Below are 27,197 nucleotides of genomic sequence, written 5' to 3'. Positions count from 1 at the left end.
GCACGGAACGCTGTTCCCTTCCCACCGAAGTGGTACCTATTGATCTACTAGCAATTTCTTGCTTTCATAAGAACATAAGAGACGCCAATGTTGGATCAGGCCAAAGGCCCATCCAGTCCAACACTCTGTGTCACACAGTGGCCAGAAATACCAGTGCCATCAGGAGGTCCAGCAGTGGGGCCAGGACATTAGAAGCCCTCCCACTGTTGACCCCCCCCCCAAGCACCAAGAAGACAGAGCATCACTTGCCCCAGAGCCCCTAGCTATACCTTGTGGCTAATAGCCACTGATGGACCTCTGCTCCATATGCTTATCTAATTCCCTTTTGAAGCCGTCCATGCTTGTAGCACCCACCACTTCCTGTGGCAGTGAATTCCATGTGTTAATCACTCTTTGGGTGAAGAAGTACTTCCTTTTATCCGTTCTAACCCGACCGCTCAGCAATTTCATGGAGTGCCCACGGGTTCTTGTATTGTGAGAAAGGGAGAAAAGTACCTCTTTCTTTACCTGCTCTTTCCCATGCATAATCTTATAAACCTCGATCATGTCACCCCTCAGTCGTCTTTTCTCCAAGCTAAAGAGCCCTAAGCGCTTTAACCTTTCCTCATAGGGAAAGTGTTCCAACCCTTTTATCATTCGAGTTGCCCTTTTCTGCACTTTTTCCAAAGCTATAATATCCTTTTTAAGGTGTGGTGCCCAGAACTGCACACAGTATTCCAAATGAGGTCTCACCATTGATTTATATAGGGGCATTATTATATTGGCTGATCTGTTTTCAATACCCTTCCTAATAATCCCCAGCATAGCATTGGCCTTCTTTATTGCAGTCACACACTGTCTTGACATTTTCAGTGAGTTATCTACTACAACTCCAAGATCTCTCTCTTGCTCAGTCTCTGCCAGTTCAGACCCCATCAATGTGTATTTATATTTAGGATTTTTGGCTCCAATGTGCATCACCTTGCACTTGGCCACATTGAACCCCATTTGCCATGTTGACGCCCACTCGCCCATCCTTGACAGATCCCTTTGGAGTGCCTCACAATCCTCACTGGTTTTCACCACCCTGAACAACTTTGTATCATCCGCAAATTTAGCCACTTCACTGCTTACTCAGATGTGCCCGCCGACGGTCAGAGACCTGGGGCACTCTAGCTTTCGTCTCTATTGCTGCTGCTAGAGCGACCCCCACCGGCCAATTCTTAAAAAGCAGGGGTGGAGGATCTCAAATCTGGGGACCCCCACCCTAACGGGGGAGTTGGCAAGCCTAAGTCTCAGTGAGGTTGATAAAAGGAAGCACAGGCTGTGGCAATTAAAATGCAAGTCTGTGATCAGGCAGGCAAAAAGGGAATATGAGGAGCATGTCTTCTACTTTGAAAGGTATTATTGTGGCTCAGCTGTGTTGGTCAGCATATTGTTCCATTGCAAACCTTGCCATCTCATCACATTGGTCTTTGCACGAGACAACAATCTGAGGCAATTTTGTCTTCTTAACACAAGGGTTTCTATTGCAATGGTAGTGGAACAGAGTTGAGTTGTCCAATAACTGCAAAAAAACTGGAACAGTCTTGCTTCATATTGGCTCCCTCTGCTGCAGCAACATGTAAAACTTTCTTTAATGTCTGCATAAATCTCTCAGCCTCTCCATTTGCTTGTGGTGGGTGTGGTATGGTTTTTCTGTGTTTGAATCCAAGATAATTTGAAAACTGAGCAAACTTGCAGAATCTTTAAAGGGGGCCTATTGTCACTTTTAACAGCAGCTGATATACAAAATGAAAAAAAAAATCTTGTCCAATTTGGGGATTACAGCATTTACTGAAGTAGTAGTGAATAGTTCGACCTCTGGATACTAGCAGTAGTAATCAATAACAACCAAAACATGAACATAGGAAGTGTCACTGCTGGTGTCTTTGTGTCAGCACCAATAAGGCTGAAGGCGGGATCCTGGATCTTCAGTAATTGTTTCACCTCTAGACTCAAGGAGGTTGCCATGCACAGCAGCCACTCCGCTTACATTCTACCCATTCTCTGTGGGGATGAGAGACTTTCCATCAGATACTGAAAGGCTAAGGTGGCAATCAGACGGGCAGTTCAATCCACTGTTGCCCCGCCTCTAACCCTCTGAGCATGTGCACAAGTGCTTGCTGAGAATGCTGGGATATGGAGTTCACTGCCCTCCTCCCTCTAATCTTTTCAATTTACCCCTTCCCCAAACAAAATTAAAAAGCTGCAGAACAGGGGCATCTTTCTTTGAGAGTTTTTCAAAAGAAAACAAGGTTTTGAGCAGCCCCCCTGGGGGAGGAAAGGTGCATATATAGTCATGCAATCCTTGCTAACGGGGGGGGGGGGGATGGCAGCTCCAAAACAAGAGATCAGTGAGACCTGCCTGGCGGCTTGAGTGCGCAACAGAGTGACTAGATGACAGGAAATCCATACACGGGGCAGCGGGAGGGGAAAATGGAACTCAGACGACTCAGGCACGACAGACAGATGTTGCTGTCTGATCGTGCACTTTAAATCCATAAGGGAACAGCAAGGGTAACAGACCCCAGGAGAGGAATCCTAAGCCTCATCCAGATCATCAGAATCCAAAGATTCTTGGCTTTTGAACATGAAGAGATAAAAGAGGCTTGTCAATCCTTTGAGATTCTAGAGCTGAGACAATGTGCTGAGCAGTAGGTTGCCTTTTGGGAGTCTGTGGCCTCAGAATAAGTTATGTAGCTATTGATACTACACTGATACATTGAGCAGTAGGTAGTACCAAAAAGAAACAAGATGGATTCTAACACACCATCACTAGGATCAAAGCTGTGTAGTCAGTCCCAATGGACATGATGACTTAGGTGGTACATTAGGGATCATAGCTAATGTGATGGAACAATGATGTCTCGGATCTCAAGCATAAGTCCAGAAGCATGCTGATACCAGATGCTGAAGCACCCAGCCTTTGTAAGAAGTGCTAGAGTATAGCTGGGAGAAATTGTCCTGAAGTGATCTCATGGATCCAGGTTATACTCGCAATAACAAGGCTGATAATGTTGGCTTCATAGGTCTGGTGAGGAATGCCTAGAAGACCTATGGTACTGTGGGCAAGGTAGGGACCTACCCATATGTGATGAAGGAGAAAGTAGATGAGAATGAGGCAGATACTTGTCATACAGATCATCTTCCATCTGTCTGTTAAAGAAGTGCCCCACAAGCTGCCAGTGGTATTTTCATGATCAGAATGATGTCTTTGGTAGCCACTAGCATAGGCTCTGTAGCTGTGTACCAGGTCTTGGGACTGATGGTGTAGGGGTGGACTTCTATCACCCTAAGACTGATGCTTCTGCAGTGCCTCCTAGCACTGATATTCAGGCATTTACTGCCTCTGATTGTAGAGGTTTCTTATAGTCACAATGGCTAGTAGCCACTCACAGACCTATGCTCCATGAATCTATCTACACCCTTTTTAAAGCTATCTTTGTTGTACTGCTCTTGAAAAAAACCTCCTTGGATCCTTCAGATCCAGCCAATTACAGCCCAGTTTTATATCATTTCTGGGTAAGGTGACTGAGAAACCAGTAGCTGAGCAGCTTCAGGGTTTCCTGGATGATACGTTGGCATTGGATCCATTCCAGTCCGGCTTCTGCCCTGGCCATGGGATGGAGACTGTGTTGGTCACCCTGACAGATGATCTTGTAGACAGCTGGATCAAGGTGGGTCGGTGCTGCTGTTCTGGCATTTGACACAGTCAGTTACAATCTTCTGACTCACCGCTTTGCCAATGTAAGCATTCATGGGGTGGCCCTTCAATGGCTTTCCTCATTTCTCCATTGTCAGGGACAGAGGGTGGTGCTGGGTGAGGATGTGTCAACCCTTATTTTGTGGGGTTCCTCAGGGGCACTCCTCTTGCCAATGTTATTTAACATATATATGCACTCCCTCAACCAGTTGGCAAGGAGTTGTCATCAATATGCCAACACCCTGCTGTATCTGTTATTGGATGGATGGATGGGTACCGCCCCACAAAACCTGGCCGAGGAACTGGGGGCTGTGGTGGGATGGTTTAAAAAGAACAGGCTGAGACTGAATCCAATGATGAAGACGGAGGTTCTGTGGCTGGGCAGGCCCCTCAGGATTGGCGTTTGGGCTTCCAGCATCACTGACACCAGCACCATCCGTCACAAGGTTGAGTGTGACCTTGGATGCCTCCTTATCAACGGTTTCCTTATTGGCTGGCACCCTTCTTCTTCCCCCCCTTTTGTTATGAATTCCCTTTCCCCCTGCCCAGAAAATTGGCCAGTTGTCCAGAATTATAGGATCTTTTATTCCGAATTTAAATTTTTATTAAGTTATATACTGAATTTTAATGTTTTGTATATTTTATGGTATTATGCTCCTTTGTACATTGCCCAGAGCCCTGCATAAACTGGGATAGGGTGATTAATAAATTGAATTCTCCTCCTCCCCCTCCCCCTCCTCCTTCATCATCATCATCATCATCATCATCATCATCATCATCATCATCATCATCATCAATCTTGGTGGCCATCAATATAATCTCCTGCAGTGAACACCATAATTTAATTACTTATTGAATAAAGAATATCTTCATTTTGCTTGTCCTGAATATCATTTTGTTTGCCCATCTATTCCATTGTTCTAGGATTATGGCAGATCAAAAGGAGATTGAACAGGAAGACATGACTGTTCCCCTTTGAGCACACACAGTCAAGACTCTGCCTCTGAAAACCTCACTACATTTTAAGCTTTTCCTGGGGACTGAGTTTGGATTTTAAGTATACACTAACAGCTGTTACAAATTTTCTTCATAGATAGAGAAGCAAGAACATGTCATTTATTTCTAAAGTTAATCTAAGCTTGCCATAATTTTGGCAACTGAGATAAGAAACAATAGAGTTGTGTGATTTATAATAAAGCCATAGAATAATTACTTCTTCTACAATCTTTATTTATACTTTATAAAATGAAAAGTATCAATGCACCTACACAATTAATGTGCTACAAACTGAGGCAGAGAAGCATTTGTATTCCACTTATGAGCACTGTAACATAAAACACCATGGCCACCAGATGGCTCTAATTATATTTCTAAATCATTGTTAAAAGATGTTGTTGAAAGACAACTATTCTAAAAAAAACCCTTTTTGTCACTACAGCTTGCGTATCATATATAATTCTTTTTTCTGTAACTAAATCACAAACAGAAAAGTATGCATGCCAGCAAATTTAGCTAATACACCCAAGATTTTATATAACAAAAGCAAAATAATCATAGAAGGTAAATGTGTGTACTTATACTCTATATGACATACAATATGTTTTATAGTCTACACACAATGATTTTAAAGTTACACAAAGATGAGACAACAGTTCTATAACAACGAAACGTTTTCCTCACTTTCTTTTAAAGCTTCTAGTGAGCTGGCAACCAACCAGGAGGAACTGAAGAGGCAGGGACAGGTACACAAGCATTGTGCTGCCATACAATATCACTTCCAGCATAAAACCAGAAGTGACATAATTGCATCAGGGTAATACCGTATAATTCACCCCAAACTCTATGGTTAAATGGAGGGAGATTCCCAGAAAGTCTCCTGCTACAGCAGGAGACTTGGCCCCTCCCTCTTTACCTGCTATTTTGCAATTATTATCTCCAAGCATCTTACTACCAATGCAGTAGTTTTGGTATTGATAAGAACATAAGAGAAGTCATATTGGATCAGGCCAATGGCCCATCCAGTCCAACACTCTGTGTCACACAGTGGCCAAAAACCAGGTGCCATCAGGAAGTTCACCAGCGGGGCCAGACTCCAGAAGCCACCACCTTATTCCCCCTCCTCAGACCACATGCTCTCTCTGATGGCATTCACAGGTCCACATAGAGACAGAGAACTTACTATCTTCATTTTCTGTAGGGGTGGAACAGTCATGCTCTGGCCTGCAGACTCCGTTCCACCCTGCCCTCCTGGGTTTTCCGAAGACCTGGAGGATTTTTTATCTCTATCTGTTCAACTGCCACCATCACCTGACCTTCGTAGGGATCGCCCACTGGGTCAGGACTCCCAGCTTCCCTTCCAAGTTCTGAGGCCTTGCCTCTGTGTCTCCTGCTATTCAGCGCCTGGTTACTGTGGGGGACATCTTGCTGCCCTGTGCACCACTAAGGGAGTAGCCACTTGCCAACTAACTGCCCTTAATTTCCTCCTGGTGCTCCTTTCAAAATAGTGTGTCCAAGATGCTGGAGGTCTATGTGGTACAGAGAACCACTACCAGCACCAAAAGTTATAAAATATTTAAAAGAAAATAGTTACAAGCATACTCTTAGCACAGCACCAGACTAAGCAAGGGATTGAAAAGAAATGGATAAAACGCAAATCCTCTGTCCCTTTCTCTATACATGCCCTATCAGATGTTAAAATATAGGACAGGCTCCGTAGCTTAGAAAGTTACAGATATTTTCAGGAGTTCCATTCCCTTCAAGCCTCCTTCAGGTGTGCAGGCCAGCTCAGTTAAGAGCCCTGTCTGCTTCGATGAAATCAGCACCAAAGAGAAAATTTCCTCCTTGCTCCCAGGAGTTTTATCATTTCCCTTTCCCCACCCACTAACCAGGTCAGGCTGGGTCAAAGAAGCTTTTCCTGAAGTCTCCAGAAATTTATTCCTGAAGTCCCTCTAGTAAATACCTCCAAATCTTTGTTCCCTGTTAGGGGAGGGGAGCTTGACCATTCTATTGTCTCTTGCTAACCTATTAGCATTTAAAAGGGGGTGGCTGAGGCTTGAGGCTGGAGAGCAAATGAACTGTCTTCCTCCCTCCTGCCTGTTCTCTGCCCAGAGAGAAAAACTGTTTAAAACTCAAAATGAAGGTTTTGCTCAGTTCAAACCTCCAAAGAAAAACAGTATTTCTTCACAAACCCCAACAGAAATATGTTTGATTGGTTATTTTAGGCTGTGAGAGTTAAATTTCTGTTTTCTTAGTGAGTGCTCATAATCATAACAAATTTTCCTGGAGCTTTTTGTGCAGCACCATTCACTCAAAATTTGTTAGGTTTGGGGAACAGCTACTATTTATATCACTTTATTTTTTAAAAAGCAGTAGGCTGTTCTTCAAAGAAATACTCACTCTGAACAGAAAAGAACATCCTGAATTTCTGTTATGGTATTTTCATCCTCCTAATTAAGCAAACAGGAATTAAGATTGACTGCAAACACCTGAATAGGACCCACTGTGTCCTGCTCACCCCTACAGAAAATGAAGATAGTAAGTTCTCTGTCTCTATGTGGACCTGTGAATGTTTATCAGTAAACAATGGTGTTGGTCAAATGTCTGGAAACCAAGTTCCTTCACTATGCCAAGACATTTCACACCTTTCACTACTGATAAGAACAAATGGGATAGCTTTACATTGTTCTGAATGATGACTTTGTTCTTACTGAGCTTCTACTGCTCAATTAGCCTACATTCTTGAAGTAAACCAACCTTTGTCTCCAATTACAAGCACAAAAAGGGACTGTTTTAGAATTCTTTTGATAGTTCTCAGAACAACAAAAAGGTGGGGTTCAAAACCATTTGAACAGAAAATTATGACTAAGTGTATCAAGCTCAACAAATGTAAACCTTCACAATGAGACAAAAATAATAACCTTACAATGCTAATGCAAAGTTCCCCAAAACACAGCCAATAATTTTACTGTGGCTGGTATGTGTTAGAAAGGCTGCTTTGCTAGAGGAGTCTCTGAATCGGCAGGGTGAGGAAGTTATATTAGGCAGCAGATCAGAAGCAGCAATCGTGGTTAAGTTGAAATAGGTGATGTTAGTTTAATGGTTGTCAATTCCCAGGGCCCAAGTCAGTTTGAGGGCTCAGTCAAGGTAGAATCATCCTACATTAAATTAATGTGTTTTATTTTATTTTACCTTTACTGCAGTTCTGCCCTGCAGCCACCAGGGACACATGCAAGGCAGAGCAGAGCAAACAAACAGATGCTTTTCCTAGTTGGTGCTGATTGCCATCCTTTTTTAGTAATGATTTTTTACTAAAGATCTCCATGGCAGCAAACATTTCATACTATGAGACTGAGGGAAACAGTCCCATTCAGTCACCTTTGCAAACTTTCTTCATGGGAAGCAGAAAGCTCTGTCAGTCTTGATTGAGTATTCGAGCCAGGGACGGCCAGCGTACCATCCGCTATTAAAACTGCGCTCCTTACTTCCAAATTTTGTTTTAGGGTAAGCTGGAAGCCTTGGCTGAGAAGGAGTCACTTCACCTAGATCTGGAGGAATTGGTTTCTCTCTGCTGGGAGGAAGTTGATGACACCATTCCATGCATTGTTGAAGACTCCTCTGCCAGGCCAGTTGTTGACTCCAGTCCAGCCTCTGCTGAGCAGGGCTGGCTGTTTCCTGTGCTGTTGTCGGTCTCTGTCCAGACCGTCTAGTGATTAACCTGTCCATTTTCCGCCCTTCACTACCCGAAGGAGTCTCAGAGCGGCTCCAATCCCCTTCCCTCCACCTCCGCACAACAGACACCCTGTGAGGTAGGTGGGGCTGAGAGAGCTCTTTTGAAAACTGCTCTTGAGAAAACAGCTCTGAGAGAACTTGTGATTGACCCAAGGTCACACCAGCAGCGGCATGTGGAGGAGTGGGGAATCAAACCCAGTTCTCCCAGATTAGAGTCCACACTCCTAACCACTACACCAAACTGGCTCTCATAGTATGTGTTACTGAAAAGGGGGGGGAATAAATAAATCATACCTAATCATACTTTTAAGTGTCCTTGACCAGATTACACCATGAAATCCAGAGGCTTCACACATAAACAGCATTTTTTAGCTAATCAGGAGGCAAATTTCAGTTCATCACGTGAATGTACTGGAAGTTGAATTATTCTGATTTCCCATCCTGGAAATGTTACTGCATCCTAGTTATGACGCTGCCCCCCGTCCAATGTTCCTTCTAAGCTCAAAAGCTCTGTGTGCAAAAAAATGTCTTTGTGAGCCAAACCATAAAAGTTGTGAGCCAGTCTACATTTTATTTTTTAATATCAGTTTATGAACATACAAAATATACAGACATGAAATGTAAACATAACCGTTACCATAACTTTGTGAGAATAACTTTAATAATTATTTAAACATTCTAACTGAAAGAGTATCAAGTCTCATTACAGTAAACGTTCTAATTTATGTCAGGGGGGCAATAGTGGGCACCAGGGCTTTAGCCAGACTGTTGGACTGGATGGGTCTCATTGGCCCATCTGTCCTTAAAACTGCTACTAAAAGACCCCCCACAAGAATCTCCATCCTCCCAGCTTCCCACTTACAACATCCATCTCCATCCCCCCACCCTCTCCAACCAACCTTGAGGGACCTGATGCCCCACCAGTTCCCCAAGCCAACTTAATTCTGAAAGCCACATTGGAAAATATAATGAAGTGGAGAGAGACTATTTTGCCCAATTTAAGTGCATCTGTTCAAATGACTTACAAAACATGTTTATGAACCAAGCGGATAGATCACACTTCTCAGGGATGCTCTAGGCTGATCCTGCATTGAGCAGGTGTCTGGACTAGATGGCCTGTATGGCCCCATCCAACTCTGTGATTCTATGATTCTATGAAAAAGCAAGATGTTTTCTTGCAACATCACATTTGAAAACTGCAAATCTCAGCATAGAATACTCAAGTCACCTTGTGGCTCCTACCCCTCTGCTAACACCACAGTAACTGAAGTGTGAAGCCTTCCTCCAGTCTCTGCTATTGAAGGGACTCTTAAGCTGAAGGAAGGCTGTATCCAACACCAAAACAAACAAACACAAGGGGCTTTTCTCTCCCGTGGTGGACTCACCAGCAATCAGCCAAGAAGGCTCAAGCTTCCACGCGGAAGGCAGCTCCTTCCCTCCCCGAACCCCAAACAAACGCAAAACAAGCGCAAGGGGCTTTTCTCTTGCAGAGACTCACCGGCAACCAGGCAAGCAGGCTCCTTCCCACCCCCAAACAAATGCAAAACAAGCGCAAGGGGCTTTTCACTTGCAGGGACTCTCACCGGCAACCAGGCAACCTGGCTCAAGCCTCCACCTGGAAACCGGCTCCTTCCCTCCCCTACCCCAAAACAAAGAGGCTCATGAAGAGCCTTGCGCTGTGTTTAGCTTGAAAACCCATTGGGGCTAGGGAGAGAAATGCGTGGCATGGCTGCTGGGGCACTCCCAGTCCCGAGCCCAACCTTCCTCTTGGGCCCAGAGAGGCGAGGGAGAGACTTACTGATCCAGTGGCCTGTAGGGCACAAGAGAAGTAGATCTTCTTGGGCTCAAGCTTACATCTTTCCGGCATTCTAGTTGAAGCTGGAAGAAAGGCAGGGCCCAGACAAGGACTTTCCTTTAGAGGGCGGGGCTTTCCTTGCTGTTGCCAAGATCAGATACAGAGAGCTGTTGGGGGAAAGGGTGGCGTGTGGCTTGCTACCGCCCCTGGCAGCGGCAGCGAGGGTGAGGAATAAGTTGGAGGGCCTGTTCAGGACAGAAAGTCAGGGGACTGGGCCCCCAAATGCCCCACTGTAGCTTTGGGCCTGGTGCTAAAGGCATTGCACTGGCTGCCTGTAGCATACCAGATTCGTTTCAAGGTGCTGGTTCTTACCTTTAAAGCCCTTTATGGCCAGGGACCTACATACCTGAGGGACTGCCTTTCCCCACATATACCCCAGAGAGCACTGCGACCAGGGGTTCAGAATCGGCTGGCCCTTCTGAGTCTCAAGGAGGCCAGACTAGTAACAACCAGGGCCAGGGCTTTCTCAGTGGTGGCTCCACTCTGGTAGAATGAGCTCCCAGAAGAAATCAGAGCCCTGCAGGACCTTTTACAGTTCCGCAGGGCCTGTAAAACAGAGCTCTTCCACCAGGCTTTTGGAGCCACCACTAACCATCACTAACAACTGACAGCTTGGATGGGGGTTGGGGGGGGAGCCCACACCCCCCCCCCCGGATTTTTAAATATAGCCTGAGCCAGCTGCCTAAAATAACCTAAGAAAACTAAAGTCCTGACTGCGAATTGTGTAATAACTACCGCTGTGAGATTATGAATGTATTGCTACTAGCACTTTGTTATATTATGGTTTTAGGACTGTTTAATTTTTGTTCTTAATCCTATTTTATGTGTATTGTAGTGTATTGTAAAAATTCTTCATGTTTTATGTAAGCCGCCCTGAGCCGGCTTCAGCCGGGAGGGCAGGATAGAAGTCTAATAAATCAAATCAAATCAATTTGTTGTTATTCAAAGACCTGCAGGACCTTGTGTTTCTCAACAGCATACTCTCAAGATACTCCATCCCCAATGATCTTTTAGGAATATCGATAACTTCCAACTTAGAAACTGAATCTATGACTCTGATGCACAGATCGACCATTTCTTAATATAAAAATCAAAAGCAGCACCATGGTACAAACAAATTAAATTGGATCAGACTAGAACTCCCAACCAAGTCAACATCTTTATCTATGTACTTAGAATGACCTTTCCCTCCTTATGCTTTCAATCAGTGCCAACGACACTTTTGGAGGGTCACTTTAATCAAGTTCCAATGGCTCAACACTTATGTATTTGTGGATCCAATGCACTTGAGGACTTACCTCATTACATTCTTTTTGTCCTCTTTATTCCAATCCCAAAGCCAAATTTTTGGCAGGAATTGTATCTGGTTTAAGTTTATACCCAGTCACTGAGAAAATTTCATTTTTGCTATCTGATATTGGCGTATATGTGTCATATAGAGTTTCATTATTTGCCCTTGCTGCAAAGAAAATAAGGTCTAAAGTGGCAGTGAGAGGGGATGTAACTTAGATCTTGTTCTTACTACTATTGTTATTGCATTGTATTTGTAGTTGTGTTTTCATACTGACTTCTGGTTCTACATGGTATTTTTGTTTATTTGCTGATTTACAGTTTGTATACAATCTGTATTCCTCTCCCTTAGGGTTTTGTAAACCCATAATGGTCAATAGTTATTTACAAGAAACTGAACAAGCTTCTTATTTTAGTCTTATGAAAGGTACAGGACATGTAGTTATCCTGTCTTTATTTTTGCAGAGGGGTTTAAAAATGTTATTCAATTATCTTACTGCTGCCAGCATGCTACCGAATTATAAAGTGTTTGGGATGAAAGGAGACTGCAGCATTTTTAATCATGAGGGAAAGGCATTCTGTGCAAAGGGGAGCGGTGGCACAATGGGTATATTCCACTGTCTTAACATCCGAACTGTGTCAGTTCGAGGCCCGCGCTAGTGTGAGCAGCCAGCCTGTTGTCCCCAGCTCATCATCCACCCAGCGATTCAAAAGCCTTGGCGAGTAGATAAAATGGGAACCACTCCTTAGAGAGAGTGGGCACACCAACTCCCCTGTGGAAAGGTGTTAGCTGTCGGTTGGGACGTCCTGCTCCAGGATCAGAAGGCGGTAGAAACTACTCGGCCACAAGAAAAATCCTGCAGTGGGATGCTCCAGCCAGCCGGTGGCAGTGTGGTGATATGACATACGGGTCCTGAAGTCCCAACGTCATCAAGCCGGTCGACGCAGCCGTTCAGGACATGACTGATCCAAGCCAGAGACGTTTCCACCGTGCAGTTACGACGTGTGCAATTAAAAATGAATTATATGTTGTCTTTCCTATCCCCTATGAAACATTGTCAGTCCCCTGTCTAAAAGTGTAACTGTAAATCACTTTGAGCCCACTCGTGGGGAAAGCGATTAATAAATCAAAAGTATTATTATTATTATTATTATTATTATTATTATTATTATTATTATTATTATTATTATTATTATTATTATTATTATTATTATTATTATTATTCCCAGAAGAAGTTTTCTTCCAGAACTCAGCCTTTACTGAAAACCAGGTAACAATTATTCCCAGTTAACTAGCCAAGTGATTTTTCTGTTTTGTGATTTGTTTTAGATCAGGGTCAGGGATGGGGGTAGATGGATTTTTTGTCTAGGGCCCATGGTGGCTCTCAGTAGCTCTAGTGAAGTCCTGACAACATGAGTGGTGGGTTGGGCTGTCATTAGAGCAGGAAACTCATTTTCTATGGGCAGAAATCCATGTGCCCATGGAAACTATTCTCTGGCTCTGGAGGGAGAAAAATGGTTTCTAATATGTATAAAATATTGTTGAAGTGGTTTACGGAAGATGAGTCTGTAAAAGAACAAATGTTAAAATGGGCAGTTAATATGAATAAGGAAATAACTATAGAAACATGGGAGTATTTGTGGAAAAACTCTATGAAATTATCTGTGTGTACCAATGTAAAAGAAAACTGTTATAAGATGATGTATAGATGGTACATGACACCTAAAAAAATTGCAAATATGAGTCAGAATCTGTCTAGTAAATGTTGGAAATGTAAAAAACATGAGGGCTCATTTTACCATATGTGGTGGACATGTGATAGGGCTGTGGACCTTTGGACGAAGGTCCACAGTGAAATGCAAAAGATTCTAAAGTGTTCTTTTAAGAAAGCACCTGAAATTCTGCTCTTAGGTTTGAAAATGGAAGAACTGAATACAACAAAAAGGACATTGTTCTGGTATTTGATAACTACAGCTAGAATGTTATATGCCCAATATTGGAAGCAGGAAAAAATACCAGACTTGGAAGAGTGGATACAAAAAGTTCTGTTCATGGCCGGAATGGACAAAATAACGAAAACGTTGAATAACGAAGAAGACCAAAACATTTTTGAAGAATGGAATGACTTTAAATCATATCTAGAAAAAAACTGGGACGTGAAACATAACTTACTATGTCTAGAACAATATTAAGTATGTGATGTTATCTTGAGTTTACTGACTATATGTGACATGAGGGAGACGCATTGCGGGAAGCCTTTTTGGGGGAAGGGGGGGAAATGGGTTTTTTGTAGCTGTTGGATAAAAAGATGAAAAATATGTGACCAAACAGAAAATAAAAATCTTTTTGAACAAAAAAAGAAAAGAAAAAGAAACTATTCTCTGGCTCCAAGTCATAATCTTTTTTCATACTAGTGTATCCATAGCAATCTCATCTGCCATACAGAAGGGTGGAACTAACTTTAAGGACAAACTACATGTTGTCTTAAAGACGTGGTCACCAATGACATGCATCTAATTATCAGTCCAACAAACACAATTCACACAATTTTCTGTCTCCTTTTTAAAATATAGCGCACATTAAATTTTTTGTCCTTATTGACTGAACTAATTGGCTCCTATTGAAGGATTTGTATGAACTTTTTTCTTATTGCTGGATCAATTTGGTAGGAAAAATGTGACACACTTACTACTGTCCTCACCCAAACTTAATGTAGCACTAATAAGCACTTATTCATTACTTCCTGTAGCATTTCTAGCACTAAAAGCAGCATGGACACATCTAGGATTATGGATATTATATGGAGATGAGCAACCTTTGGCATTGCCAAATGAAACTGAGATATCCCACTGGATAGCTCAAGAGGGCACCAGAAGCACTGAAATAAAGTAAGGACCAGCATGCTTTCTCATCTTAACCAGACTGGAAGTTTCCACACTGCTAAATATTGAAGCCTGTTCAGTTGTTACTATGAAAGACAGCCATTTATAAGGTGGATGAAGACATAACACACAAAACTTCACTCACTTCCTTTTAACAAACATGCATTAAAAAAGAAAGCAGTGCTCAAATCAAAACATTGTTTAAAATGAACCAAAGGATAATCTGTGAATATGAGAGCAGTATCTCATACGGCAGGAACTGTGAATATCCAATTATTTTCACTATATCATTCCACATAGCATATATCTTTTACCTTACATAAATAAGATTTAGATAATCCCATCACCAGAATTTTTAAAAGGTGAGGTTTGCTAAAAGAACATGTGATATTTCAAAAAGGAAATGGCTGTTTAATTTGAGCTGTACCAAATAATCACTTCTTCTAAATGACTGTTCCTTATTATGGTCATATGAATCAGTACATCAGAACCACTTATTAGGTATTCCTAGACATTTGGAGGGGGGTTTAGCAAATATGCATAAACTTATGATTTTGTGAATTAATTGAAGGAAGGGAACCTCTACAGAGAGAGCGAGAGAGCGCAGAACACTGTTCTTAGCAGAGCAGTGTGTTTGGATACAACCTACTGAAAGAAAAGGGGAAAGCATATGCAAATACTTCCCCCAAAGGCACAACAAATAAAGCAAACCTATTGTGGTCCTTACGGCAGGTGAAGGGTGGTAGTACAGGCAGCTCAATACATGCAAAAGTGCAGGGACAGCGTTGGGGTGAAACAGGCCACAGCTTTATTGATTACAGCAACAGTAGCATTGGTACAGCATAGAACACAGATCCAGAAATCAGGCAACCCAATTACTGGCCAGTGGAACCCCTCTCTAGCCCACCTGCTGGGGATAGACCTGGAATGGCAAGTGAGGGCGAACCACATGGGCATGCACCTCTGCATAGATCCCTTGTCACCTGTGAGTGGAGCCCCATAACCACCCCCAGACTGGGCATGCTGCCCACTGGCTCCATCCCAAAGGCCCATTAAGGGGGTCTTCCACCTGGGGGAGGTGGGCACGCAGGGACAACCTCACCCCACATGGATCTGGCCCAATGCCTAAAACTGCCTAAAGCTGTAGCAAGTAAAGAAATAACAAAGGATTACTACTCTACAAACTTTAAAACCAAGGGAGGGTGGGAGGCATGGCTGAAGAGCATCCTGGGAGCATCCAGTGGCCACGTGGCCTTTTAAGGAGGGAGGGGGTGGTCTTGGGAAGTCCCCCCATCTGGGGACCCTCCCTTGGCCTACCCACCACCACAGACAAGGCAGCCAGCTATAGGCTGCCAGGGGAGCCACCAGGTGGTCCCCTGATATAACCCAGCTCCACCCATGCAGTTGCTCACCCTCAGTTCTACCAATCACCCTGCAGACACAAAGAAACCCCCAGGTAAGTATGTGAGCATGGCTTATGGGGGGGGGGGACCACACTCACTTTAAGTTCAGTAATCAGTTTACAAATATTAGCCCAATCAGTTCACAAATATTAGCCCAATCAGTTCACAAGTATTGGGCGGGATAAAAATCAATAAAATCAATCAATAAATAAAGACTGATATAAAGGTGTATGAGCATATGGAGGGAAGGGACTTCAGGAATGCTTTCCAAATACATTGAAAATGTATTTCCAAGTACATTATTAACAGAGAAATACATCAATGACTGTATAGTGAGGAAGAGGAGGCAGTGTAAAAATGTATGATAGAAAGAAATGGAAGAAATCTTTAAGCAAAACATAGGCAAAGTTGCTTTTATAACCAAAGAAAAACAGTGACAGTAACAACAGTCATGAGGAAGACCAAGTAACATTTACATCAGGTTAGGTGACAAGATATTAATAACAGTCCAAGTAGTCAGAAATCGGGATGTGTGGAAATTTTTTAAAGGACAGCAAAATGTATCCAGCACAATGCACTCGAACAAGCGAATCATTGCAAAAATTGTATGGCGACAACAGAGTACGCGAGTTTACTGGGCCAGATGGGCCAAGATTTGAACTGACATTTCGACTTAAGCGTGAAACAGGGGAATCTGCACCACCTACGTGGCCAGCAGAGTTAATGCAAGGCTTAGCTAGATATGTCTTCCAATCAGGCTTTTGGAGCCACCACCACTACTGTTGCCACCACCATGACTACCATCTCATGACAAGAGCCCTGATCCGCTGGACCCTAACTACAGCCCGAGCCAGTCCCCCCTTCGTTGCATGACATCTGATGTATCTTCTATAACATCTGAAGCGGAATAGATTTACGATACTAGCTCCCTATGACATCTGATACTGAATGGAGCTGAAGTTACAATGACTAACATCGAAGCTGCATGGAGCTGATGTGATAATGATATGATAATGACATGATAATGATTAGCACTTTATACATTTTATTGTTGGTTTTATATAGAATTTATATTGAATTTTAACATTATATTTTATAGTATTATATGTTGCTGAAATTATGAGTTGTGAGCCGCCCTGAGCCGCCCTTGGCTGGGAGGGCGGGATAAAAATCTCATTAGATCATTTAGAAGTGTAAGAAGAAAAGAAAAAAGTTGAAGATATGTAGAAACAACAGTATAACAAAGTTTATTGAGAATGTTGCTGAAGCATCCAATATGCCTTAACATCTTGAACTGCTCTCAAAAACAACAACCTTTATCGGCATTATGCACTAAGGAGTATACAAAACATAAAGAGTACTCAATACAGTTAACACATATCTCACTTTTTAGAAGCCAGATACAAAAAAGTTGCTATTAATTCAACAGTTACAGCCTTTTTTGAGGAAAGAAGAAAAAAAGTCTTATAATTATCATATTGGCCTATTAAATCCATTAACAACTGATCTAAATACTTAACACGAATGTCAGCATAATAATCACAATACAGAAGGACATGCTCAATACTTTCTACTTCCTTCCTACCACAATCACATATCTTCTGTATGTAAGGAATCTTTGAAAATCTCCCTTGAAGTACTGCAGAGGGCAACACATTAAAATGTGCTAACATATAAGCTCTGCGAGTACGTGGATTGTTGAGGGAGAAAAAATATTTTGCTATCATCCCCACAGGAGGAATCCCTAATCTCAGGGGGGGAACATCTACCAGAGGCACGAATACATAGTTCTTCCAACTCAATATCCAAGAGTCTTTGTTTAAGTCAAACAAAAGCATCTTTTTGTGACAGGGAAACCAGCTCATCAAAGTTTATCCCTACAACAGCGATCTTCTTCTCTATCAGTGTCAACCAAGAGGACAGGTGAAACTCTGTTAAAACTAAAGAAACAAGACAGTTGGCATGAGAAGTGGTCTTAAAATGTAATTTTAGCCAGAATTTAAATGTTATTAACCATGCTCTGGTCTCTAGCAACCTTTGATTAGTTTCAAGACACATTGCAGCATAGGAGACACATAGGAAGGCCTAGAATTTTCCGAAGGAAGATAGACTGATTTGTTTTAATCTCCTTATTAATAGCACCAATCCAAACTGGAATCCCATAGAGCAATTTAGCACATAGTTTATGATTAAAAACTTGTAGGGCCACCGGGACATACTGGTTGCCCATAGAATTAAAAAAACAGGTAATCGTTAGCATGTCATTATTCATGGATTTGATCACTTCCTTTTTGTGAGCAGCCCATCTAGAGTTACAATGGAAGAGCACTCCTAGGTATCTGAAGGATTTAACTTGCTCAATATGATACCCCCTTATAATCCACTTAGACAGTTTCCATGATTTCCCAAAAACAATAATTTTGGACTTCTGGAAATTTAGGATCAATGAGTTTAACTCACAATAGTCCAAAAACAATACAGCAACCTTTTCAGACCTATACACGAGAGGGAACGTAGCACAGCACCATCGGCATATAGCAAAAGAGGGACATGTAACACACCAGGTTTGGGGCTATGTCCATCAATGGTGTTCAAATAGGGAGCCAGATCGTTAATAAAAAGGTTAAATAATGAAGGTGCTAAGATGCATCCTTGCTTAACTCATAAACTAATTGGAATCTTATGAGTTAAGTCACCCTCCTTCGAGCATCGAATTTTGCAGGTTGTATTAGTATGCAACTCTTTAATTAGAAGAAGTCTCGCATCAATCCCTTGATCTCTAAGTTTTTTCCAGAGAAGGTCTCTTGGGACAGAATCAAAGGCAACCTTAAGATCCAAGAAAGCTGCAAACAACTTAGGGCCCTTCCCTTTCCTATATTTCTCCACTAAGTGGCTTACCACTACACAGTGATCAAGGGTCGATTTTCTTTTGCAGAAACCAATTTGCTCTATACCCAAAATTTGCTGTTCAAACATCCAAATTTAAGTTTATTGGGCAGATATCTCACATCCCAAAAGTAGAAAGCAAACTGATAAGCCTATAGTTATAAGGCAATCACCTTTTTTATATACAGGAACCACTATTGCATTAGTCCAGGCTTCAGGTATTATACCTCTCATATTTATATTTGTAAATAAGACAGAAAGGAAGGGGGCCCACCACTCAGGGAACGCTTTAATCAGCTCAGGAGGAATAACGTCAGGCCCAGGGGCCTTCCCTGGTTTAATGCACTTAACTAATAGTTCAACCTCCTCTGGCTAAACTGGTGACCACTCTGGACAATCAGCCAAATTAAGGTCATGGTCCTCTAAGGAGCTAACTCTGGCCTCCCTAAAAACTTCTGAGAAGTGATCAAACCAGTCATGAGGTGAAATCAAACTGTTGGAAATATGCTTACGGCCCAAGGACTCAGATACTACTGCCCAAAATTTCGTAGTATCATTATTCAGTGTGGCCTGGATAAGAGGTTCCCAACATTTTTGTGTAAAGGCCTGTTGCTTAGATTTATAAAGTTGATGCAGTTGAGTTTTTAACTGGAAAAATTCCATTGGCAGTCTATCTGACCCGGATGCCCTATACTGATGATAGATAACATGAATATAAGACTTCATTTGGTGGCATTCATTATCAAACCAACTACTCCTACCACCAAGATTATTTCGCTTTTGTTGCACCACTTGCAACCTAAAAACATCAAACAGTTGCATTACAACATTGTTGTATTCTCGAAACAGTTCAGACGGTTGATTAAGATTCCTAAAAATTGATAAAGACCTATCTAAGGCAGCTTCATTAAGAACACCAGCTACTTTTTGAGCCAGCCTATTAGACCAAGAAATTATAGGCAGTCTAATAGTCAAGTTGGAGGACATGGTTCTTGGCTGATCTAAACTCTCAGTAGGAAGAAGAGGCTCACTAACTAAGGAAAGGGGAAGATGGTCACTTTCTATATGATCCCTAATTGAAAATACGATCACCTATTCCCATTAGGCTGGTGAAATTAAAAAATAATCAATCACACTACATCCTCTCTTCGAGACATAGGTGAATTCGCCAGGAAAATCATAAGGAGGAACACCATTCAAAATAGACAAATTAAACCTAAGACAGAGCTGGGCAAGACGAATCCCTGCCTTGTCGATATAAGAGTCCTTTGAAAATCTAAGATTAAACATAATATCAAGCAATGAGTTATCAGACTGAAAACCTAGCTCCTTGGCAATGGCAGGACCGTCCTGTCCTAGTCTGGCTGGTTAAAATCACCAGCTATAATTATACCCCTTAATGGGAATTTTAGTTCAAGGTCCTCAAGTAGTAGTTCTACACCCTCCCAGTGAAGAGACAGAGAATCTTTGTTCAGACATGGAGGGACGTAGACATTTATTAATATAAGGGACCACCCTGCACCTTCCACCAGACAGGGTTGCACGTTAACACTGGTCCCCTCGAGAGGGGTAACGACTAAATTAGATTTTCTGGACCACAAGACAGCTAGCCCAGCTTGACCACATCCATAGTGACTAGCTTTAAGTGCTGGTGCAGAATGCGCGTTAAACCCCTCCAGCAAAATCTCATACTGAGCCCAGGTCTCTTGGAGCAGGATTATATCATATCCACTGAGGAACTGTTTAAAATCGGGGTCACTAGACTTGTTTTTCCAACCAGAGATGTTCCAGGAGAGGAGCTTGATATTTGGAGGAGAAGTGGTCTGTCAAAAGCTGTAGAGACTTATTAGCATCAGGGTAGATACAGCCAGGGCTCTAGTCGGGGGGGAGCTCTCAGGTACGGAGCTCCGGAAGAGAACCTCTAGGGGGCGGGGCGGTCACGTGGTGAAGCCCCGCCCCCTTCTTTACCCCGCCCTCTGCTTCGATCCTCATTCCGTTTGGGAATGAGGATGAAGCAGGAGGGTAAGTAGCCGGGCCTTCTGACACACTTCCGGTGATGTCAGGGGGTGTGGCCTTCTGTCACTTCCGGTGATGTCAGGGGGCGTGGCATATGCAAATAAGTTATGCTAATGAGTTATGCTAATGAGCTCCGGCAGCTCTTTTTCTACAACAAGACCCCTGGATACAGCCATTCTTCACACTCTTGTTGCTGGGCTCAGTGGCGAACCCTAAAACCAGGTTAGGGGAGTGACCAATAATCAGCGGCTGGACATCATCAATTGGGGATGACACTTGCATTATTTCAGGTGAGTCCTCAGTTGGAGATTGTTTAGGAAGTGTTGGAGTTAAGCTGTTACACTCCGGCTTTTCATGGACCACTACATCCACCTCAAATGTTTTCTGCTGTCCACGAGAGCTGTAGTTGATCAATTTTTGCTTCAGACACTAAATTCTATCCAGGATCCATTGTTGGCCCTGCTCAGGCAAGTCCATATACTCCTCCTGTATGTTTATATCCATCACCTCCTCATCCAACAGTACTTCCTTAGGGGAGAAGACAGGCTTAATAATTGGAGATGATTCTTGGATAGCTGGATCTTTGTAGGTGTTGCTCCTGACAGCCTGGGTTGTTTCTTCCACCAACTGGACACCAGGTGCAAGAAGGAGCCAGGCACCTGGCTCATCCAAGAGTATAAGATGCCTGCATGCAGTTTGACTGGTATCCAGCATTTGGAGTATAAGATGCCTAGTTTTAGTTATGAACGCAGTCTCAAATTCTGGCAAGCTTCACTCTGTGTGCACATGCTTAAGGCACAGCTGACGGAAGCTTAGCCTGCATTTTCTGTAAATCTGCTACTTAATTAAAAATCTCCTTCTAAGCAAACCTGGATCTCGTGTATTGTTTCCTTGGAGTTTCATCAAACCTGCTGCTTTACTAACAGGATAAACAGCAACTTCCCAGGCTATTTTCAGATCAGGAAAATGGCATGGAGGTGGGGAGGTGTAAATGCCCTCTCCCAGTGCACTGTCGTCCTTGTGCTCTAGGAAATTAATGTCTGAGCATGAAACTCCCAGAACACGCCTGCCAAAAGGACACATGGGAGACACAAGAACTTTGTAACCTATGAACTGGCTCTCAGAAACTTTCACAGCACTAAGTACATTGCAGTTTTGAATCAGGCCACTTGATGCATGTGTTTCAATAATTAGTTGTTGTAGATATTCCGGCCTGTATGGCTGTGGTCTTGGCATTGTGACTCATTGACACAGAGAGTACTCCATCTTTCTGTGTTATACCTCTGAGGATGCCAGTCACAGCTGCTGGTGAACTGTTAGGTACTGCAATGCCAACACCACGGCCAGACAACCCAGAAAATCTGCAACAACTAATGAACTCCGGCCGTGAAAGCCTTTAACAACATATTGTCTCAATAATGTTCAGACAAAAATTTCAGCTGTTAGAAAAGAAGTGATCATTACATACTATGCTGTCACAACTGAAAGGTCATTATCTAATATTTTTACAAAACATTGTAACTGGTGGGGATCCTCTTTCAAAGATTATTAGAGAATATTAATTGCTATAACTGCATACTTTCCTTCTGTATCTGCAGGAGCCAATTTTAAAATTTCACCTGAACAGAAGGTATATTGTTTTCAAAAACAGAGAATGATAATATGACAGACCTTTATCCTGAATAACACTCTATACCACCTAATCAATGTTCAAAATTTTAAAGTTATTATTAATTTACAGTTTAAAAGGCAGGAGAATATAACCCCTACCCCAAAAACAGAAAACTTCACAGATACCCCGCTTGTTGCACCTAATAGTAAGACAGGTGGTTTATGGGGACTTCCCAGGTATGCAATAAAATATGGCTTCATTAATTAACAAAAAGGAAAAGACACTTCAAAAGCCTGATGAAAACTGGTCATGGTGCAGGAACCACAGAATACTGAAAGCAAGATCTTATAAGATCCTAGGAGATTTTGGGGACAAGCTAGGAATTTCCACATCGTTCTCATGTTTCTTTCATGTGAACAATATACTTGCCCTTGCCAAACATTTGCCTTGCATTGTTTGGGTTTTTTTTATTCCCTAGACCTGTGTTGCATTTTGGAACCATTTTCTTTTTTTGTCTTTACTTCTGCTGTCCTTGGCCTCACATTCTCTTACCCCACCTTTCTCTTCCCTTCCCCTTCCCACTTTTATTTACCATCTTTTCCAGTGCTGTAACATCTTTTTTGAGGTACAGTGACCAGAAGGTAAGTTTGAACCTTACCTTCCATTCCAAAAGCTCATACCTTGAATCAAACTTTGTTGGTCTTAAAGGTGCCGTTGGACTCCAAATTTTTTCTGCTGCCTCAGACCAACACGGCTGACCAGCAGGAACTAGTGACCACTTCAGACCCCCATCTGTGTATATTTAGAGTTAGAATTTTTGGCTCCAGTGTGCATTACTTTGCTTTTATCCACACTGAACATCAGTTGCCACATTGACACCCACTTTCCCAGCCTCAACAGATTCCTCTGGAATGACTCACAGTCCTCCCTGGTTCTCACCCACCCTGAACAACTTAGCATCATCCACAAACTTAGCCACTTCACTGCTTACTCCCAACTCCAAATGATTAATGAACAACTTGCCCACGTTGACATCATTTGCCACAATGACACACACTCTCTCAGCCTTGACAAATCCCTCTGGAGAGCCTCACCGTCCTCCATAGATCTCACCACCCTGGACAACTTCATGTCATCCACAAACTTAGCCATTTCACAGCTAACTCCCAGCTTCATATCAGTAATGAACAAGTTAAAAAGCACTGGACCTAGTACGGAGCCCTGAGGTACCCCACTGCAGAAGCACTAATTTGAAGCATCATTCTATTTTGACAGCTCCACAATCCCTCTGCGAAATACTGAGGCTCCTCCCAGCCTCCTCCACTTTGCCTCTCTTCCATGGAATGCATGGCTAAAGTGCAGATTTACATGAGAGCAGTCCCACTGACTTCAGTACATTTACTTTTGTGTCATGGGGAAAGTGGGATGGGGAGTATGGCTGCCTGCTCCAGGCAGGGAGCCTAACTGGAGACTATTTCCATGACTTTTCAGCCCCAAGAAATGAGAGGGGTTTTTTTTGGGGGGGGATTTGTCACTCAAAAACAAGTCCTCCAGCGGTTCCCCAACCTGACAGAATGTTTGGGCACAGAAACGTGCAAGCAATGGTTCACAACCCTGGGGTGAAGATCTGCTTATGTGCACATTGCTTACTGAATTTAAAAAATGGAGCGCAGCTGGAAGTGTGCAATCTGACTTCCCAAATGGCTTGAGAGTGTGATGGTTTAATCAGACATCCAGAAGTGCAGGGCAAAAACGCTGACATCCATAAAGACTGGACTTACCTTGGTGTCAAATAACTGGGCTTGAAGATGGGTGAGAATGGAGGGTTTGCATTTTATATCCATAGGGCAAAAGCAACAACATCAGGTCAAACAGCTCATTTGACCACAGCCTGAGTAAACAACATCTACTGGGTCACCCTTGTCCACATGTTTGTTCACACCTTCAAAGAACTCTAAATCCATGCTGAATGGATTACAGAATCCTCAACAGCTTTTGTTTATCGATGTGCCTACTGATTTTATATTTGATAACGGATTCCATCAACTTACTGGTATTGACGTTAGACTGTCTGGCATTTCCTAGATCCCCTCGGGATTACATTAGCTACATTCCTGTGCTTGGGAATGGAGGCAGATTTTAGTAATAAACTGCATATTTTTTTCAGGAGATCCACAAGTTCACATTTAAGAATTCATGGATGTATGTCATCAGGGCCTGGTGATTTGTCAATTTTTAATTTGTCCATCAGTCATAGGGCCTCCTCTCTCATCACCTCAATCTGACTCAGGTCTTTTGACACCCCTCCTGAAATCAGTGGTTCTGGAGTGGGCAAACACCTCCCATCTTCCATAATGGCAAAAAATGCATTCAGCTGCTCTGCCATTTCCATATCATCCTTTAGTAATCCTCAGTCATCCAAGGGCCCACTGCCTTCTTGGCTGGTTTTCTGCTTCTAATGTATTTGAAGGAATTTTTATTGTTGGTCTTTATGTTTTTTGCAATATGTTCCTCGATGTCCCTTTTTGCCTGTCTGACTACTGACTTGCATTTTATTTGACAAAGCCTGTGTTCCCTTTCATTTATCTCACTTGGTCTAGCCTTCCACCACTTAAAATAATCCTTCTTACCTTTTACTGCTTCCATTACTTTGCTTGTTAACCATGCAGGCCTTTTTTATACCTATTTGTACCTTTCCTAACCTGCAGAGTACATTTTGAGCTTCCAGTATTGTAGTTTTAAATAGACTCCAAGCTTCCCAAAGGGATTTGACCCTCCTTACCTTTCCTTTCAGTTTTTTCTTCACAAGCCCCTTCATTTGAGAGAAGTTACCCTTCTAAAGTTAAACATGGTTGTGTTGGTCTTTGGGGGCAACTCCCTATTTACATAGATGCTAAACTGTATGTTCTCTGTTCCCAACTGGTGCTATCACATTTACATCTCTCACCAGGTCTTGAGCATTACTTAGGACCAAGTCCAGGATCGTTTCCCCCATAGTAGGTTCTGTGACCATCTGCTGCATGGTACAGTCATTGAGAGTATCTAGAAACCCAGTCTCTTTCTCCTGACTTGAACACATATTGACCCAATAAGTGTGTAGGTAGTTCAAATCACCTATTCTGACAGAGTTATTTTGTCACTAAATAAACTCTCGTTTGTCCAGAAACCCAAATCTGAACTAAAATTTACTGAAGAGTTCCTTTCCAATCTATGAAGGGAGGGTTGATTAATGAGGACATGCACGGACATAACCATTAACCAGGTTTATGCTGATCACAAATAAACAGAGGTTTATTCTTAATGTTTGAAAACAGTAATGCAGTTATTTTAAGGCATCAAAAAATCTTTCCTACCTGATGAATCTCGTGCCATCCATTTCCATCTTTGCATCCAACAATAGCATGTTCATGAAGTAACAACTCACAACAGTAAGGATCTCCCCCAACTACAGCAGTGTGATACAATGGGGTCAGACCACAGCTATCTTTGTAGTTTGGAGATGCTCCAAGTTCCAACAAAGTCTGTAGGTAAAGATAAATTTTGAAGAATGTATAAGCATATATGATAATGTAGGCTAAGAGCTAAACAAAATGATCTATATAATTCATATCTTTCCAATACACAATCCTAAAATACACACTTCAAATACAATTCTAAATAGAGTTACAGGCTTCTAAGTTCATTGAAACCAATGGCTTATGACTCTGTTGAGGACTGAATTCCAAGTCTGCAGTCCTATATATTTATTTAATAATACGTACCAATGAACTCACTGGGCACATTTCTCAGTAAACATGTAACAGACCAACACCTGGAATATGCTGCACTGCAATAAAAAAGGACCTACTTTCAAGTAAATGAGTCCAATCAGTCGGCTCTTTAGATCCGCATGAGGCACGATTGCCTCACGGATCTAAAGGTAATGTCCAGACACAAACATCTGGGAAATGTCCCTCTTCTGTGGGCATCCCGTTTTGCCGTGCTTCAGAGCCGTACTTAAAAGATAGCACTTTAAATCTTGGCTTTTCAGTTACCCGCGGGACAACTGCGGACTTTCACCTGTCTGATCGTTCCACAAGTGCGCAATCCTCCTGTTGGAATGGTCTGACGTCAGACCATCCCGAGTGGGCGCCATTTTAAAAAATCTCTACATATGCGTGGATCAACAAGGATGTGCTGTCACGTCTATGTGCATGCACAACCATCAGGGACGCCACCCCACACCGCAAACCTCCTTCAACAAGAACACGCTGTGACACCTATGTGCATGCGCAAAAAGTTTTTTAAAAGACACACCGCGCATGCCTCCTTCAGTGGACGCCATCTAGACAATCCAAATAGAGGCAGCGCGCGGTAAGGCTATTCATCAGGGGGATGTCTGGTCATGCTACGATGGATTAAAAAGATCGGGATAAAATTCAAGCTGGCATAATGACGGGATTAGCTGCCTGTCTGAACGCACCCAATATATTTATGATTATAGTAGCAGACTGGAGGCCTAAAAACATAATTAGAACTAACTTTAAAGAAGAACTGTGGGGTTTATTTCCAAGTAAGTATGTTTAGACTGGGAACTAGGGAATAAAGGATTCATAAATCTGTTCTTTGTTCATTACAAAGGGATAGGAGGAGGAGGAGGAGGAGGAAAAGGAGGAGGAGGCGTAGAACTAACTTTAAAGAAGAACTGTGGGGTTTATTTCCAAGTAAGTATGTTTAGACTGGGAACTAGGGAATAAAGGATTCATAAATCTGTTCATTACAAAGTGATAGGAGGAGGAGGAGGAGGAGGAGGAGGAGGAG

General features: G+C 42.5%; 1 protein-coding gene across 1 annotated transcript in view; it reads right to left on the bottom strand.

The window, feature by feature from the left end:
• Nucleotides 1–27,197, bottom strand: part of SHANK2 (SH3 and multiple ankyrin repeat domains 2) — a 512,140-nt gene that overhangs the window by 463,629 nt on the left and 21,314 nt on the right. Inside the window, exon 4 of the mRNA XM_015410855.1 lies at nt 25,751–25,918. Within this exon, the coding sequence (XP_015266341.1) occupies nt 25,751–25,918 (168 nt within the window). The remainder of the gene's footprint in view (nt 1–25,750; nt 25,919–27,197) is intronic.

The sequence above is a fragment of the Gekko japonicus genome, unplaced genomic scaffold (genome assembly GCF_001447785.1).
Source record: "Gekko japonicus isolate JY-2015 unplaced genomic scaffold, Gekko_japonicus_V1.1 scaffold65, whole genome shotgun sequence".
Taxonomy (NCBI): Eukaryota; Metazoa; Chordata; class Lepidosauria; order Squamata; family Gekkonidae; genus Gekko; species Gekko japonicus.
The sequence above is the reverse complement of the archived record's forward strand: the minus strand, read 5'-3'. Positions and strand labels throughout refer to the sequence as shown.